General features: G+C 46.7%; 1 protein-coding gene across 3 annotated transcripts in view; it reads left to right on the top strand.

Moving 5' to 3' along the window:
- The window catches only part of LOC119963697 (probable E3 SUMO-protein ligase RNF212), a 67,607-nt gene extending 64,200 nt beyond the window's left edge, over positions 1-3,407 (top strand). For all 3 annotated transcript variants that reach the window (XM_038793012.1, XM_038793013.1, XM_038793011.1), the window contains one exon: positions 2,976-3,407. In XM_038793012.1, coding sequence (XP_038648940.1) covers positions 2,976-3,156 — 181 coding nt within the window. In that variant the 3' untranslated portion in view covers positions 3,157-3,407. The remainder of the gene's footprint in view (positions 1-2,975) is intronic.
- The last annotated feature ends 14,107 nt before the right edge of the window (positions 3,408-17,514 follow it).

Raw genomic sequence — 17,514 nt, 5'->3', positions numbered from 1 at the left:
AACCCCAATAAACAACACAATAAATTAACAATAAGCAAATTAACTTAAACACTATCCCCCTAAACCCCTTCCCCCCCCTCCCCGCCGGGTTGCTGCTGCTGCTGACCTAGTACCTTATCGTTGAGCCAGAAAGTCGAGGAAAGGCTGCCACCTCCTAAAGAACCCTTGTATCGACCCCCTCAGGGCGAACTTGACCCTTTCCAACTTAATGAATCCCGCCATGTCATTAATCCAGGTCTCCACACTCTTGAGGTCTCTACTGCAGCAAGATCCTCCGCCGGGCTACTAGGGACGCAAAGGCCAAGACATCGGCCTCTTTCGCCTCCTGCACTCCCGGCTCCACCCCGACCCCAAATATCGCGAGTCCCCAACCTGGCTTGACCCTGGATCCCACCACCCTCGACACCGTCCCCGCCACCCCCTTCCAGAACTCCTCCAGTGCCGGGCATGCCCAAAACAAATGGGCATGGTTCGCTGGACTCCCCGAACACCTGACGCACCTGTCTTCGCCCCCAAAGAACCTACTCATCCTAGATCCGGACATGTGGACCCGGTGCAGCACCTTGAACTGGATGAGACTAAGCCTTGCACATGAAGAGGAGCTCCACCTCCCACTTAGCCTTCAGCTCCTCTACCGACGCCTCCCCCACCTCCTGCATTACCTCATAGATGTTAGACACCTTCCCATCCCCAGCCCACACCCCCGAAAGCACCCTATCCCTTACCCCCCGCGGGGGCAACAAAGGGAACCCCTCCACCAGTTCATTGAATCTAGGTTAACGGGAAAAAAACTTTTGCTAGTTTTAAAAAGTGATTTTTTTTTTCACGACTGTGTTGTCTAGCTATTACATTCTTGGGCTTCCCGTACTATTTTGCAGTCATTTCTTTTAGGCTTTCATGTCTCAGATCACTCTTGTAGTTGAGCACAGGTTTCCCAATTCCTAGAGAACCGGATAAATTCCTAACACTTGCAGGGATTGATCAGCGAATCCTCTTTAGCTATTTCAGTTGCTCACTTTATCATGTACCCTCATGTGACAAGAGTCTTCATAGGGCTCAAAAGTAACACTACCATCCCGATTGTGACCCAGCCTGCTTGTGCAAATGGAGATGCTGGGTTGTTAAATGAAGGTGGGAGACAAAATTGTGCCCCAGATCCAACAGATTCCAGCCTCTTAACCAGGCAGTAGGTCCCCTGTAAACATACTGGAGTCACGGCCTCATGAGTGCAATTGGCGCCACATAATTTTTATTTCAAAATTTGGGAGGTCCATGTGGTCCCAAAGCTGTGATCAAAAGCAGGCAGAAGACAGCAGAGTGGTGGAGGAGTATTTTGTTTGTAATTTTGTGGTTTTCAGTTGATTGAGGGGAAGCAGGACTGCTCCTATTGACTCTACGAGAAATCCACAGACCAGGCCTGCTCTGGCCTTTGCTCCCCCTCACGGCATTGACATCAGTCGGTAATGACCCCACACCCCTGGCTAACCTTGTACCTTCGGTGCGCCATTGGATTTTTGGCTTCTGCCCCAACTGCCACTCCTACTCACTTTATTCCTGCTGGCCTCAGCCGACGGCTAGTTCAGTACCATTGAAATTAATTAAATCTGAGAGTCATAATTGCTTGAGTCTCACTCTCCAGGGATCTGGAGGGATTCCTTGCTTCAGCACATTGACTCTTACCCCAGATTAAAATCAGTGCTGTGTTCAAAAAAACTGCTGTCGATTTCAATTTAATTGCGCGATTAGCATATGGAAACTAACAATCCACCTCTCTCAAACTGATTTCTCTCAGGCAGCCGAACGTACCAGAGTCCAATCTGGAAATTGATAGGTTAAACCAGTTTCCTAACAGTCTTAATCTCACCCCAGCAGCTCCCAAACTCATGAGCTTTTCCATATTAAAAAAAAATCAACGCATACCACACAAAGGAATGTAACTTAGCTCACAAGCCCTATCCCAGCATTTTGAAAGAGCTGTCTGATTTAGTTCCACATCACAGCTTTTCTCCCATATGCAAATTAGTTATCTCCAAGTACATATCCTGATGCCCAAATTTCGTATGAACTTTGGTTACTGACCCATTTGCCAGAACATAGTCCCTGACTAGTTGCTTTATCAAAACCCCTTTAAGTTTTAAGCATCTCTATCAGTCCTCTCCTTAACCTTCTCTGCTTGTAAGAACAATCCCAGCTTCTCCAAACTTGCCATATAACTGATGCACCTCATTCATGGTGTCATCCTCCTCTGTTCCTTCTTCAAGGAAAAAGGAAGATTTGCATTTATATCGCATCTTTCAAACCTCAGCACATCATAAAGCACTTTACAGTCACTAAAGCATACCTGCTGAGATTAGGTTTAATTACAAACAACCTCCAACTCGACTGTTGTAAACTTTCCATCGAAGAATGTCAGGAGTCCTCACCACACTTAAACGTTTATTAAATCGGTGATTGTAATTCCTTGTACCTTGGACGGGTGGCAGACCATGCTTTGTGCTCTTGATTCCCCACATAATGAGATTATAAACTCTTGCCAAAGTGGAGACTGAATGCTTCTCTTTAGAGAGGGAAGGCAAATCCAAAGGTTTAGTGATTCCAGGGAGGACTTGTACCAATCTTGAACATTGACTTATTGACTTCATAATTAGAGCGGAAGGAAAGCAAAATGTAGGGGCTTTGCGTATTAACGCAAAATAAGCGTGAGCAAATTTGCAGCCTGTTTTCACACTGCCCCGTTTGAAATCAATGGAAAAGAAAGATAGTGGTAGTAAAATGGGATCTCGCCCTGAAAGCAAACAACAAAAAACATTGATTTTACTGTGGCATAACTAGAGCTCAGAAATAGTAAAAGTGTATTAAAGATGTACTTTAAAAAAAAAACTACGAAGTTTTACAGCATGTTTTCAGCAAAAGATATTGCAATGTTAATGAAAATTGAGAAAGCGATCAATATGGTATTTTTCCTCTCTTTAAAGGACCACACCTCTCTCAACACCGTTGCAGCAAATTGGACTTTCAGGCTCACTGTCATCCTCAATTCTGAGTCATGGAGAAGGAGGATCCTGGGACACTTGCACCTATAGAAATACACCATTGTATCCTCTGACACCGTTCTCATCACAGCCACTGAGCTCAAGTCCATTTCAAACCATCTGATGAGCAAGTGTCTTTTTTCACCATCTACTTTTAATCTGGCCAAAGAGCAAAATTAATGCAAAATACATCTATTTACATATGGGGTATATGTTTAAGAAAACATATTAAACTATCCCGGGGCTTTACCCGATTGCATCGCCCCCAGCCCGTCTATAACCTCCCCAAGCTCAATTTGGGTCCCAAGTCCTCCACCACCTCCTCATCTATCCTCGGGAACTCGGGCCCCCTCAGAAATCGCTTCATACCCTCCTCCCCGGCTGGGGGTTCCAATTTATATAATTTACTATAAAACTCCCGAAACACATCATTCACCCCCACCAGATCCAGAATGAACCCCCGCGGCTCCTTGCCATAGCTGATACCTTCTCAGACCAAAACCGCGACCGGTCCAGCCTTGGATCCAGGACCGTATTGAAATCTCTCCCCATAATCAGTCGATGTGCATCTAGGTCCAGGATCTTTCCCAGTACCCGGCTAACAACTCAACATCATCCCAGTTAGGGGCATATATATTTACCAATACCACGGCCATTCCATCCAGCTTCCACTAACCATAACATACCTACTCCCCGATCCGCTTCTATATTCCCCGCCACAAATTCTTTACTGCTTATTAATCAAGATCGCCACGCCCCTCGTTTTAAAGTCTAATCCCGAATGGAACACCTGTCCAACCCCATCCCTTCCTTAACCTAATCTGATCCCCCACCTTCAGATGTGTCTCCTGCAACATGGCCACATCAGCCTTCAATTGCCTCAAGTGCGTGAACACACGGGGCCCTTTTGATGGCCCATTCAGTCCCCGAACGTTTCACGTGACCAGCCTGGTCGGGGGGGCACCCTGCCCCCCTCCCCTGCCGAGCAACCATAACCTCTCCTAGGCCAGTCTGCGGCCAATGCCCCACACCTCCCCTATCGTCAACTCTCCTCCTCCTCTGCTTTGAAAGTCCCCTTCCTGTCAGCAGTATAATTCCCCCCACTCCCACCCGCCTTCTATCCACCACCGCCCCTCCCCCACATGCCCCAAATCGATCTCCAGCTCACCCCCCACTTTGCTTCCGTGAACTAGCAGCGCGGTAGCACAAGTGGATAGCACTGTGGCTTCAGGTTTGATTCCTGGCTGAGTCACTGTCTGTGTGGAGTCTGCACGTTCTCCCCGAGTCTGCGAAGGGGTTTCCTCCGGGTGCTCCGGAGACATACAGTCCAAAGACATGCAGGTTAGGTGGATTGGCCATGATAAATTGCCCCTTAGTGTCCAAAAGGTTAGGTCGGGTTATTGGGTTACAGGGGTAGAGTGGAGGCACGGGCTTGGGCAGGGTGCTCTTTCCAAGGGCTGGTGCAGACTCGATGGGCTGGATGTCCTCCTTCTGCACTGTAAATTCTATGGTAATCAGAAAATGCTGTTTCACACTGTGCAATTAAGTCACTTACGGCAATTTTATTTAAATGTTATTGCATTGCAGAAGTTTGAAGATTTGATCAACAAACGACAGGAAAAGTGGAAACTTTATCCATGGATCCGGTCTGTGATCAGTGTAGCTCTACTGTGCCTCACTAAATGGTTACGGTTTATTATCTTCAATTTTTAATTGCAGTGCTTTGCAGTTCTTTATTATATTTTTATGAAACAAATGTAATAAATTCCGTTTTTCACTTTTTCTTAAACTTTCTTAACATAAAAGATGTTAAATTTCCCATTTTACACAAGTTGTATCGTTACACAAATAAACATGAATCTCATCTAGCTGAGCTCAACGCGATTCATTTGGCCATTTCAGCTTCCAATTCCCTCCCTTCCCGTCTTCTGAATAATAACCTGTATTTATACAGTGACTTTCATAAAATGTCTTAAGGCTCTTCACAGGGAAAATATAAAACAAAACATGACACCGAACCACATAAGGAAAAATTAGGACATTGATCAAAAGCTTGGTCAAGAATTGTCTTGAAGGAGGAGAATTTTAGAGCACGGTTCCAGACACACCCTTCAGTGGTGGAGCAAGTAAAATCGGAAATGTTCAAAAGACTAGAATTGGAGGCGTGCAGATATCTCAGAAGGATTGTCTGGCTGGAGGAGATGACAGATACTGAGGGGCAAGGCCAAGGCCAAGTAGAAATTTGAAAGCAAGGGAGAAAATTGAGGGATAATTTAACTGCAAGCCAAATTAGGTCTGTGAGTAGAGGGGTGAAGGGTGAACGGGACCTCGTACAGGTTAGAGCATGGGTAGCAGAGTTTGGATGACATTAGGTTCAGAGAGGATTGAATGAAGAAAGCAGGCCAGGAATACTTGGGAATAGTGAAGACTAGGGTAACAAACATGCAAATAAGGACTTAAGCAGTAGATGAGCTGAGACAGGAATTGGGTTGGGTGGCGTTACAGAGACGAAGATGGGTGGTCTTTGTGATGGCCTTAATATGTGGATGAAGACATTAACTCCTTGGTGGAGTACATCCAAGAATACATCATTCACCCCATAGAATGTCATCCAAGTAGCTACTGTTCTTTTCACAGATACAAGATATTCAATTGCAAGGAATATCAGAGCTCTTATTGTCACTCTGAATGACTCATTCATTATATGCCATACACCAGAAGTGTCAAATCTGGGAGCTTCTTGTTCAATGCAAGTCATTTGATAATAGTGCTGATCCATTATCATCTCGATTATTTTCTATTTGCAACCTAAACTGAATTATTTTATGATCCCTGTTTCCTAACTATTCTCCTGTTTTTCTATCAGTTATTTGTTCCACTTCAGATGAAGCAAACAGTACTTTGTTCCTTAACGAAATAAGCCATTCCAGTTTCAATACTAGCACTGTAAAAACAGAAAAGGCTGGATAAACTCAGCAGGTCTGGCAGCATCTATGGAGGGAGAAAAAAGAATAAACGGGCAGGATTCTCTGTTTGGAGGACATGTTCTTCCGCCAGCCTCCCCGGACAGGCGCCGGAATGTGGCGACTAGGGGCTTTTCACAGTAACTTCATTGAAGCCTACTCGTGACAATAAAGCGATTTTCATTTTCAGATGCGAATTGCTCCTGGTTTGTGCTGGCACTAGAAGCGGCGTTCAGGAGCATTTCCCTTTCTATGGCTATGCAAATTTATACATGGCGGGGAGCTCAAGGGATTCTATTCTGTATCTCGTTAGGCGTGAGCAGGCGGCACTATACCAAGGTCTGGTGGCTGGCCCCCTTTCCCTCCCAAAACACAAATCCTGCGCCACCCTCTCCCAAAATGCAATTCCTGCGCCCCTCACTTCTCTCCTTCCTCTTCCCTCCCTCTCTCTCTCTGCCCAGTTCCGGTGACGGCCAATAGAGAATCCCACCTGAGGGTTTTGGCTGAGGAAGAGTGATTGAGCAGTTTAGGTCTATCCTCTCTGAAGTTTAGAAGAATGAAAGGAGATCTAATTGAGGTATATAAGATGGTAAAAGGTGTTGACAATGTAAGCATAGAGCGGATGCTTCCTCTTGTGAGGCATTCTTGAATGAGAGGTCTTTAGGATAAGGGTAGCAAGACTTCCGGTGGTGGCCATGGAGTGATTGGTCACACACAGGGCAGCTCTGGCTCAAAAGCATTGGTTTGGGCACTTTACACCCGTTAGCACGGTAGGTACGGCAGAAATGTGGTGCGGAAGGTATAGAGGGAGAGGTTCACCCCACGATTGGCATGTCTACTAGCTACCAGACCCAGCAAAAAACAGTTCAAGACCTGGCTAAGGGTTGGAGGGTACATGTGGCGCAGCAACAATTGCGGCAATGGCAGAGGGGGAAAGGTGGTCACCTGTGGGAAAGCCCCAGACGGAGCACTTGATGGCTTCAAGGACAGACTTTGGCAGCAAAGGAAGGAGATTCATTTCAATTGGTCGAGGGCGATTGAGAGAGCAGTAGCACCTCTGCGACGGTCGTTAGACTGGATGGCGAGTCACAAGGAGCAACAATAAGCGATTTGGAGAAGGTGGTGTCCATCCAGAGTGATCGGATCGTGTCCTTGGAGATGGGTATCCTGGGGGATCTATGCAAATTGCTGCGAGTGAAGGTGGAGGAGCAGGAGAACAGGCCCAGGCGGCAGAACTTGCGAATTGTGGGTCTGCCAGAAGGTGTGGAAAGAAAAAGCACCACAAAGTATGTGTCGAGGATGCTAGTTGGCTTGGTGCAGGAGAGGGTGCTGGACAAGGCCCCAGAGGTGGACCGGACACTCGGGTACTTAAGACAGAGGCCGAGGGTGAGGGAGCTGCCGCATGCTGTCATTGTGCGGTTGCTCAAGTTAGCGAAGAAGGAGAAGATTCTAAGGTGGGCCAGGGAGAAGCGAGACTGAATGGGAGGGGAATTGTGTCTGAATACCAGGACATTGGCGAAGAGGCTTGCTGGATTCAACAGAGCCATGGTGATGCTGTACCAAAGGAGGATTCAGTTTGGGGAGTTGTAGTCGGCGAAACTTTGGGTTACTTTCGACGGCCGCGTGTACTACTTTGAGACACCAGAAGAGGCCAAGACTATATAAAAGGCCATAAACTTGGAGCTAAATCCACAAAGGTTGGGATGTTATGGCTATTTTGTGTTGCCCGAGGGTGTTTTGTTTTCTTTGCGGAATTGTAAGTTTGTAAGGGAGTAATCACCCACAACCACCAAACCCTCGTCTTTTGTGGTGTTTTTCTTTTTTGGGGAGGAGGTGATTTGTGACATTGAGTTTTTTGTGTTCCTTTTTTTATTATGGGTAAGGTATGTACGGAGTGGGGCCAGTTGGGTAGGATTGTTGGCTGGGTGGGTATTCAGGTAGGTAAGGGGCCGATTGCTCAGACTAAGGAGGGACCGGTGCGGGAGTGGCGGTTGGGTGATGTTACAGGGATGAAATGTAACATCTCAAAGTTTGCAAATGTAACATCTCAAAGTTTGCAGATGATACCAAATTAGGTGGGAGGGTGAATTGTGACGAGGATGCAGGGATCCTACAGCAAGATCTGGACAGGTTGGGCGGGTGGGCAAATCCATGGCAGATGCAGTATAATTTGGATAAGTGTGAGGTTATTCACTTTGGAAGCAAAAACAGGAAGGCAGATTACTACCTGAATGGTTGTACATTGGGAGAGGGGAGTGTGCAGTCGGATCTGGGTGTCCTTGTGCACCATTCGCTGAAGGTAAGCATGCAGGTGCAGCAGGCAGTAAAGACGTCTTATGGTACGTTGGCCTTCATTGCAAGTGGTTTCGAGTATAGAAGCAGGGATATGTTGCAATTATACACGGCCTTGGTGAGGCCACACTTGGAGTGTTGTGTGCGGTTTTGGTACTCTTCTCTGAGGAAGGATGTTCTTGCTCTCGAGGGAGTGCAGCAAAGGTTTACCAGACTGATTCCAGGGATGGCAGGACTGTCATATGAGGAGAGATTGACTAAATTGCGATTGTTCTCGCTGGAGTTCAGAAGAGTAAAGGGGGATCTCATAGAGACTTATAAAATTCTCACAGGACTAGACAGGGTAGATGCAGGGAAGAATGCTGGGTGTGTCCAGAACCAGGGGTCACAGTCTGAGGATACGGGGTAAACCATTTCAGACAGGGATAAGGAGACATTTCTGCACAGAAAGAGTGGTGAGCCTGTGGAATTCATTACCACAGGAAGTAGTTGATGCTAAAACTTTGAATATATTCAAGAGGCGGCTGGATATAGCACTTGGTGAGAATGGGATCAAAGGCTATGGGGAGAAAGCAGGATTAAGCTATTGAGTTGGGTGATCAGCCATGATTGTGATGAATGGCGGAGCAGGTTCGAAGGACCAAAAGGTCTCCTCCTGCTCCTATCTTCTATGTATCTATGAAAATGAGTGCTCTTGGTGATGGCCTGAATATATGGATAAAGACATTAACTCCTTGGTGGAATACATCCAAGAGTACCATTCACCCTATAGAACCTCATCTAATTGTTCATGTTCATGTGTGAATCCTCACAGATGCAAGATACTCAATTGCAAGGAATATCAGAGTGCGGGGGGGAGGGGGGGGGGGGTGGGAGGCCTTTGATCATGAGTTGCCACGCTAGCTAGTAATGCTGATGAACGGAGGTGAGACGGGAGGAGGTCGTAAGAGGTGACCAGTTGGGAGTGTGTGGAAGGGGGATTGCAATGTGGCAGAGTTGGAGGCTGGTCATGGGCGGAGAGTTGGGCCATCTTGGAAGGGCTCATTTCAGAATGGTATTAAGTTGTTGCTCTTCCTGAAGACCACCTTGGAGAACGCTTACCCGAAGATCAAAGGCTGAATGCTGAAGTGGAAGGGGTTGTTTCCGAACGGTATTAAGTGAGGTAGAACCGGTGGGGTAGGATGGCGGATGGTTGAGGAGAGCGAAGGCGTAAGCTTCCGTGAAGAGTTCTGACGTGGAATGTCCGGGGTTTAAACAGGCTGGATATGAGGTCCTGGGTTTTTGCGCACCTGAGGAGTTTGACAGCGTAGGTGATCTTTCTGCACGAGATGCACCTTCCGGTGAAGGATCAGGTTAGGGTTCTGAAGGAATGGGTGGAACAAGTGTTTTACTCGGGGTTTGATACAAAATCTCTGTGGGTACCCATTTTGTTGAAAGAAAGGACGAGGTTTGTGGGGACCAGGGAAGTGCGGGACCTGGTGGGAGTTGGGGGGGGGGGGGGGGGTGGAGATATGTGATAGTGAGTGAGGTGCTGGAGGGGATGCTGGTGGTGCTAGTCAATGTAAATGGTTGAGCTCACTTGGCTGGACATCTATTTGGTGATGTGGAGCAAGGGCAGCAGCACAGGTTCAATTCCCGTACCGACAAAGGTAATTTAGGTAGCACAGTGGTTAGCACTGTTGCTTTACAACTCCAGGGTCCCAGGTTCGATTCCAGGCTTGGATCATTGCTTGTGCGGAGTCTGCATGTTCTCCCCGTGTCTGCGTGTGTTTCCTCCGGGTGATTTCCACCCGCAATTCAAAGATGTGCAGGTGGCTTGGCCATACTAAATTGCCCTTAGTGTCCAAAAAGGTTAGCTGGGGTTACTGAGTTTTGGGGATAGGGTGGAGGTATGGGCTTGGGTAGTGTGGTCTTTCCAAGAGCTGATGCAAACTCGATGGGCCTCCTGAACTGTAAATTCTATGATTCAATTGGGACGATGCAAGGTTCGTAAAGGGATTAGTGGGAGGGATTCCGGACTTAGACACGCACTAACTGATTATGGGTGGAGATTTTAATTGTGTAATGGAACCGAAGGTAGACAAGCCGAGCCCCAAGTCAATGGGAAGATCGAGGATGGCGAAGGAGTTGGGAGGGTTTATAAGAACTAGGAGCAGGAGTAGGCCATCTGGCCCCTCGAGTCTGCTCCGCCATTCAATGAGATCATGGCTGATCTTTTGTGGACTCATCTCCACTTTCCGGCCCGAACACCATAGCCCTTAATCCCTTTATTCTTCAAAAAACTATCTATCTTTACCTTAAAAACATTTAATGAAGGAGCTTCAACTGCTTCACTGAGCAAGGAATTCCATAGATTCACAGCCCTTTGGGTGAAGAAGTTCCTCCTAAACTCAGTCCTAAATCTACTTCCCCTTATTTTGAGGCTATGTCCCCTAGTTCTGCTTTCACCCGCCAGTGGAAACAACCTGCCCACATCTATCCTATCTATTCCCTTCATAATTTTAAATGTTTCTATAAGATCCCCCCTCATCCTTCTAAATTCCAACGAGTACAGTCCCAGTGTACTCAACCTCTCCTCATAATCCAACCCCTTCAGCTCTGGGATTAACCTAGTGAATCTCCTCTGCACACCCCCCAGTGCCAGTATGTCCTTTCTCAAGTAAGGAGACCAAAACTGAACACAATACTCCAGGTGTGGCCTCACTAACACCTTATACAATTGCAACATAACCTCCCTAGTCATAAACTCCATCCCTCTAGCAATGAAGGACAACATTCCATTTGTCTTCTTAATCACCTGTTGTACCTGTAAACCAACTTTCTGTGACATGCACTAGCACACCCAGGTCTCTGCACAGCGGCATGCTTTAATATTTTATTGTTTAAATAATAATCCTGTTTGCTGTTATTCCTACCAAAATGGATAACCTCACATTTGTCAACATTATATTCCATCTGCCAGACCCTAGCCCATTCACTTAACCTATCCAAATCCCTCTGCAGACTTCCAGTATCCTCTGCACTTTTCGCTTTACCACTCATCTTAGTGTCATCTGCAAACTTGGACACATTGCCCTTGGTCCCCAACTCCAAATCATCTATGTAAATTGTGAACAATTGTGGGCCCAACACGGATCCCTGAGGGACACCACGAGCTACTGATTGCCAACCAGAGAAATACCCATTAATCCCCACTCTTTGATTTCTATTAATTAACCAATCCTCTATCCATGCTAGTACTTTACCCTTAATGCCATGCATCTTTATCTTATGCAGCAACCTTTTGTGTGGCACCTTGTCAAAGGCTTTCTGGAAATCCAGATATACCACATCCATTGGCTCCCCGTTATCTACCGCACTGGTAATGTCCTCAAAAAATTCCACTAAATTAGTTAGGCACGACCTGACCTTTATGAACCCATGCTGCGTCTGCCCAATGGGACAATTTCTATCCAGATGCCTCGCTATTTCTTCCTTGATGATAGATTCCAGCATCTTCCCTACTACCGAAGTTAAGCTAACTGGCCTATAATTTCCTGCTCTCTGCCTACCTCCTTTTTTAAACAGTGGTGTCACGTTTGCTAATTTCCAATCCACCGGGACCAACCGGTGGACCATATGGGAATAGTTGATCTGTGGAGGTTCAGGAACCTTGCGGGGGGGGGGGGGGTACTCCTTCACACAAATACATAAGGTATAGTCTAGAATTGATTTCTTTGTGGGTGAGTGGAGCGGTGCTGATGGGGGTGGTGGGGACGGAGTATGCATGCGGGAATTGTGGTATCTGATCATGTGCCGCATTGGCTGGAGGTGAGGCTAGGCTTGGTGCAGATGCTGAGGCTGGGCAGGAGGCTAGATTCAGGTCTTGTGGCAGATAAGGGGTTTTACGAAAAGGTGAGGTCAGTGATTGGGGATTACGTGGGGGTTAATCAGAACGGGGAGGTGTCTGTGGCCACATTCTGGAAGGCGTTGAAGGTGGTCGTCTGAGGGGAGATCATCTCGTTCAAGGTGCACAGGGACAGGAGGAGGAGGGTGGAGCACGGACGGCTGCTGGATGAGATTGTTGAGGTGGACAGGAGATGCTCTGGGACTCTCATTAAGGAGTTGTTGGCGGAGAGGAAGAGGTTGCAGGGGCAGTTTGATAGGTATACGATGGGGAAGACAGTGGGGCAGTTATGGAGGGCAAGGGGGGTGCAGCATGAGTACGGGGAGAAGGTGAGCCGTATGCTGGCCCACCAGCTGTGCAGAGAGATTCTAAGGGTGCGGGCAGAGAAGGGAGAGGTGGTGTCAGAGCAGGGGAGGATAAACAAGGTGTTCAGGGGTATTATGAGAAGCTGTATAGGGCCAAGCCGGGAGGCGAGGAAGGGGATATGGTAGTTTTTTGGCCAGGTTGGAGTTACCAAGTTTGGAGGAGGGGAAGGACCAGGCGTTGGAGGAGCCCCTGGGGCAGAGGGAGGTGATGGATAGTATCAGGGGAATGCTGTCGGGGAAGGCCCGGGGCTAGACAGCTTCCCGACAGAGTTTTGTAAGGCGGAGTTGGCACCTCATTTGTTGGGGATGTTTAGTGAGGCGTTGGAGAAGGGGGAATTACCAGGGACAGTGGCAGAGACGTTGATCATGCTAAACCCAAAGGAGAAGGATCCGCCGGAGTGTGGGTCACACAGGCCATTTCGCTGTTTAATACAGATGTGAAAGTACTGGCGGGAAGGATGAAAAGATGTGTGCCAGGGGTGGTTGCTGAAGATCGCAAAAGGCACTAATTGCGTTAGCAAATGAAAGAATGCAATGGAATGCCTTTGAGTGTGTTGCTATCTTGCACATCCAGTTATTTTGACTAATGCGATTCTCCCAATATTCTCATTTGCTTGCTTTCTGCTCGTTCCCTGGACTTCTACCAGTCTCTCGCTGGAGTTACAACGGGAAATTGATTGAACCCCCACAGAATTTCAGTCCACCAAATCCAACATAGGCACAGTTGGATGCTTGGTGGTAGCAATATCGATTAATATTGACAAGAAAATGAGCGTTGGCAGACTATTTGGCTGAACAGGGGGTCAGTCCCAGTCAGCGTCAGCCTGGCATGTACACATCAGGAATTTCCAGCAGAGGGCAATGGAGAGCCACCAAGAGCTGCAACCCTGCTGATTGTACTGAGACCAACCATAGCTCATCCATTCAGCGCATTGACACTTTGATTATGGCATATGACTATTTTTTTAATAACTGCATTTTTCTTTGCTAGCGTATTACTCTATATAATTCTTCATAAGTATGCTTCTCCTGTTGCCTTTACCAATGCGCATATAGTAAGAAGTCTTATAAAACCAGGTTAAAGTGCAACAGGTTTGTTTGGAATCACGAGCTTTCGGAGTGCAGCTCCTTCATCAGGTGAGTGAAGAGGTAGTTTCCACAACCACATATACAGACAAAGTCAATGGTGCAAGACGATACTTTGAATGTGAGTCTTTGCAGATAATTAAGTCTTTACAGGCCTGAAGGTGCGACTGGAGAGAGGGGCAACCCCAGGTTAAAGAGGTGTGAATTGTCTCAAGCCAGGACAGTTGGTAGGATTTTGCAAGCCCAGGCCAGATGGTGGGGGGGGGGGTGAATGTAATGCAACATGAATCCAAGGTCCCGGTTGAGGCCATACTCATACGTGCGGAACTTGGCTATCAGTTTATGCTCGGAGATTCTGCGTTTCCGCGCATCCTGAAGGCTGCCTTGGAGAACGCCTCCCCGAAGGTCAAAGGCTGAATGCCCTTGACTGCTGAAGTGTTACCCGACTGGAAGGGAACATTCCTGCCTGACGATTGTCGCGCGGGTTAGGTGGATTGGCCATGCTAAATTGCCCGTAGTGTCCTAATAAAAGTAAGGTTAAGGGGGGGGGGGGGGGGGGGGGGGTTGTTGGGTTACGGGTATAGGGTGGATACGTGGGTTTGAGTAGGGTGATCATGGCTCGGCACAACATTGAGGGCCGAAGGGCCTGTTCTGTGCTGTACTGTTCTATGTTCTATGTCCGCTTGCCAATGTGGTTATAATTGTTCGAGTACTTTACCTGTTGGGGTGAGAGTTGTTTTTTAAAAGAAGGAGAATAGTAACTTGTGAAGAGTAGAGAGAGAACTACATTGTCAAGTATTGGTGCCGGGAAAAGGAGTGGTCAGGGGATCGAAGGCACCAAAGGTGGGCTCTGTGAATGAGATGGGCTTGAAGAGGTAGTGGAGATATGGTGGAGAGATTACAGTAAGTCTGTAGTTAAGGCCTAGGTTGAGTGGGAAACCTGCCAAAGGCGTTGAATGAAAAGAAGGTAAGTTCCCAGCTGTAGCAGCTGCCTGGTCGTTCACACGGGGAAAGGGGAAGCCGCCTGTGAACCATTTTTCAGTCAGGTGTCAATACAGTCATTCCTCATTGTCTTTATTATTGTCACAAGTAGGTTTACATTATCGCTGCAATGAAGTTACTGTGAAAATCCCCAAGTTGCTACATTCCGGCGCCTATTCGGGTACATAGGGAGAATTCAGAATGTCCAATTCACCTAACAGCAAGTCTTTCGGGACTTGTGGGAGGAAACCGGAGCACCCGGAGGAAACCCACGCAGACACGGGGAGAACGTGCAGACGCCGCACAGACAGTGACCCAAGCCGGGGATTGAACCTGAGACTCTGGAGCTGTGAAGCAACGGTGCTAACCCCTGTGCTACCGTGCTGCCCACAAGGGTGGAACTGAAGATAGATTCTTGTCTCAAACGATGTTCATCCCAAACGTCTGAGGGATTTGGCTCAAACCATGAGTCCTCTTCAGGGGTTTTTGCTCAGAGTTCACAGGACTCAAACCAAATCCCAGTGGACCCGAAAATAACAAGTTAAAATGACGGGAAAGGGCTGGGTTCCGAGCGGATGAGTAACCTCGGGCAGGATTCTCCACTGGCAGAATTCTCCTTTGCTCCGCCAGTGCACTCACACGTGAGGGTTTTCCGGCAGCGTGGGGTGGCTACAATGGGAAAGTAGGTGGCGTGAACGGAGAATCTCACTACCGGCGAGGGTGTGCCACTGAGGAACATGCCAATCGTAGACCAGAGAATCTCCCCCCGGTCTTTCTTGACTGTTCTACCTGCCTGGTTTTTGCCAGCGAGGTACAGTTAAAATTCACCCCTAAATATTTTAATATTAATCTAATCTGGGTAAAGATTCTTCCAATAATTTATTGGATTTTCCTGACGTGATCCATGGTCATCCAGCTTTAAATGTTAAAAATCAGAATTAGAAATCGGATCCTCAAAACTAAGTGCTTACACAGAAAGCCTCTGTAGTTATTCGCTTTCACTGGTAGAATTGAAATTTCACCATCAGGTGGCAGAGAGGTCGCAGGAACTGCTGATAAAAAGGCAACAAATGAAGCTTCTCCTGTGGTTTGGACAGTGCCTCCTGGGCATTTTTCAAGTGAAAGAAGGGGAATTAATCTGAAAAGTGTTGCTTTTGAGGAGGTGTGGCCCTGATAATTGTACCTTTTTTCTAAATAGGTTGTTCAACATGGCAGATATGAGTGCTTAAGCACAACCTGGGATCAACTTTGAATTGCTTCAGGCCTTTGGGGAGGAAGCAGCTTTTTCGAAGATTTAGTTGTGCCTGTCAGAGCTATTGTAAGATTAATGGTCTGGTCAGGTATCAGGTTCAGGATCCCTTGAGTGCATTTTCTGGAAATGTCTAGAATGTAATATTTCACCTGCATTTTCTTACCATTAATGCATTATAAAATTGCCCATTTAATGTTCTTTGCACATTAAAATTGCACATATTAGAAAATAAATCGAGTTCAATAAAAGTACATCATTTTAAATTGTAACAATTAAATCTTCAGGAAATTAATTGGAAATGAAAATGTACTTATAACCATGAATTATATATGTTTCCAACAAGTTTTATCATCGCCCTTATCTGTTAAGTTTACTCTTATGACATATTCCAATTGCTGGCACGTATGATATCTTGGCGAATAAAATGCAAACTCCCGATAATTCGTACTATATGGCAAGTATTGAAAGTTCAGAAAGTTGCCCAATTCAGTCTCAAAGTTTATTCATCCGCTGCTTTGGGTTCTGTCGTTATTTAAAACATTTGGTCAAAATATTGTGCAATAACTCAGATCAGGAACATATTCACTGATGCCCATTTAACATTTTTGGAGCAATTGCAGGTGATGCAACACTTTCTTTACCTGTGGCCCCAACCAGCCTTTCATGGCGAAAAGCAATTTAGTAGAATAAATATCCGTTACCCATGGGTGTGGTGTCCTCTCCATCATGAAGGCCAAATATAGATTAAACGACAACTTTGCCAAACATCAGGTCCTATCCTCTGGACCTGGCTACTTTGCTTCCCGAACCCATTCTGATCTCTGGACACTATTCCTCTTTCGGAAGCAGGTCATAAGACCATGGGAAATGGGGGCAAGAGTAGGCTGCCTACTCTTGTCGAGCCTGCTCCGCCAGTCAATAAGACCATGATGGTCTAATCTTGCCCTGAACTCCACTTATCTGCTTGTTTACCTTATCTCTCGTAATGCAAAAATCTGTCTATCTCAGCCTCGAATATATTTAAGGTCTCAACTCTGGGGTAGAGAATTGCAAAGATTCGCAACCCTCTTGAGAGAAGAAATTCCTCCCGACCCCGTTCTAAATGGGAGACCCCTCATTCTGAAACCCATGCCCCGAGATCTAGATTCCACCATAAAGGGAAACATCCTCGCAGCATCTACCCTGTCTCGTCCCCCTCAAAACCTTCTGCTTCAATAAGATCATCTCTGATTCTCGACCCCACCAAATGCAGACTGACCCGTTTCCAGTTTTTGCCATTTATCTTTCAGATTTCTAACATCAGCAGTTTTCCCTTCTTGCTCATTGCTTAAATCAAGGCGATTCCAGAAATTGAACTCCAAATATTATCATTGTATTGTTCCAATGAGTGATGAGTGGAATATTTTGCTCCAGCCTCCAAATTGCGCATACTTAGTCCAGAAACTTGGCTGACACTCCTGAGTCACTCAGCGAAAAGTATCTTCATCAGTCACTACAGGAAGCTGCTATTAATATGACTCGTATCCTCCCAGGGAGAACTATTCTGAAACATTGACACAGTTAAACAAATTCTCAATAGAGAAGCCATCATTACTGAATTGTGAACAGATGTAGAGGCTCGGCAAACATCTGCTGGACTTTTTGACAATGTGCAAAG

This window comes from Scyliorhinus canicula, chromosome 3 (assembly GCF_902713615.1).
Source record: "Scyliorhinus canicula chromosome 3, sScyCan1.1, whole genome shotgun sequence".
In the NCBI taxonomy this organism is placed as follows: Eukaryota; Metazoa; Chordata; class Chondrichthyes; order Carcharhiniformes; family Scyliorhinidae; genus Scyliorhinus; species Scyliorhinus canicula.
The sequence above is the reverse complement of the archived record's forward strand: the minus strand, read 5'-3'. Positions and strand labels throughout refer to the sequence as shown.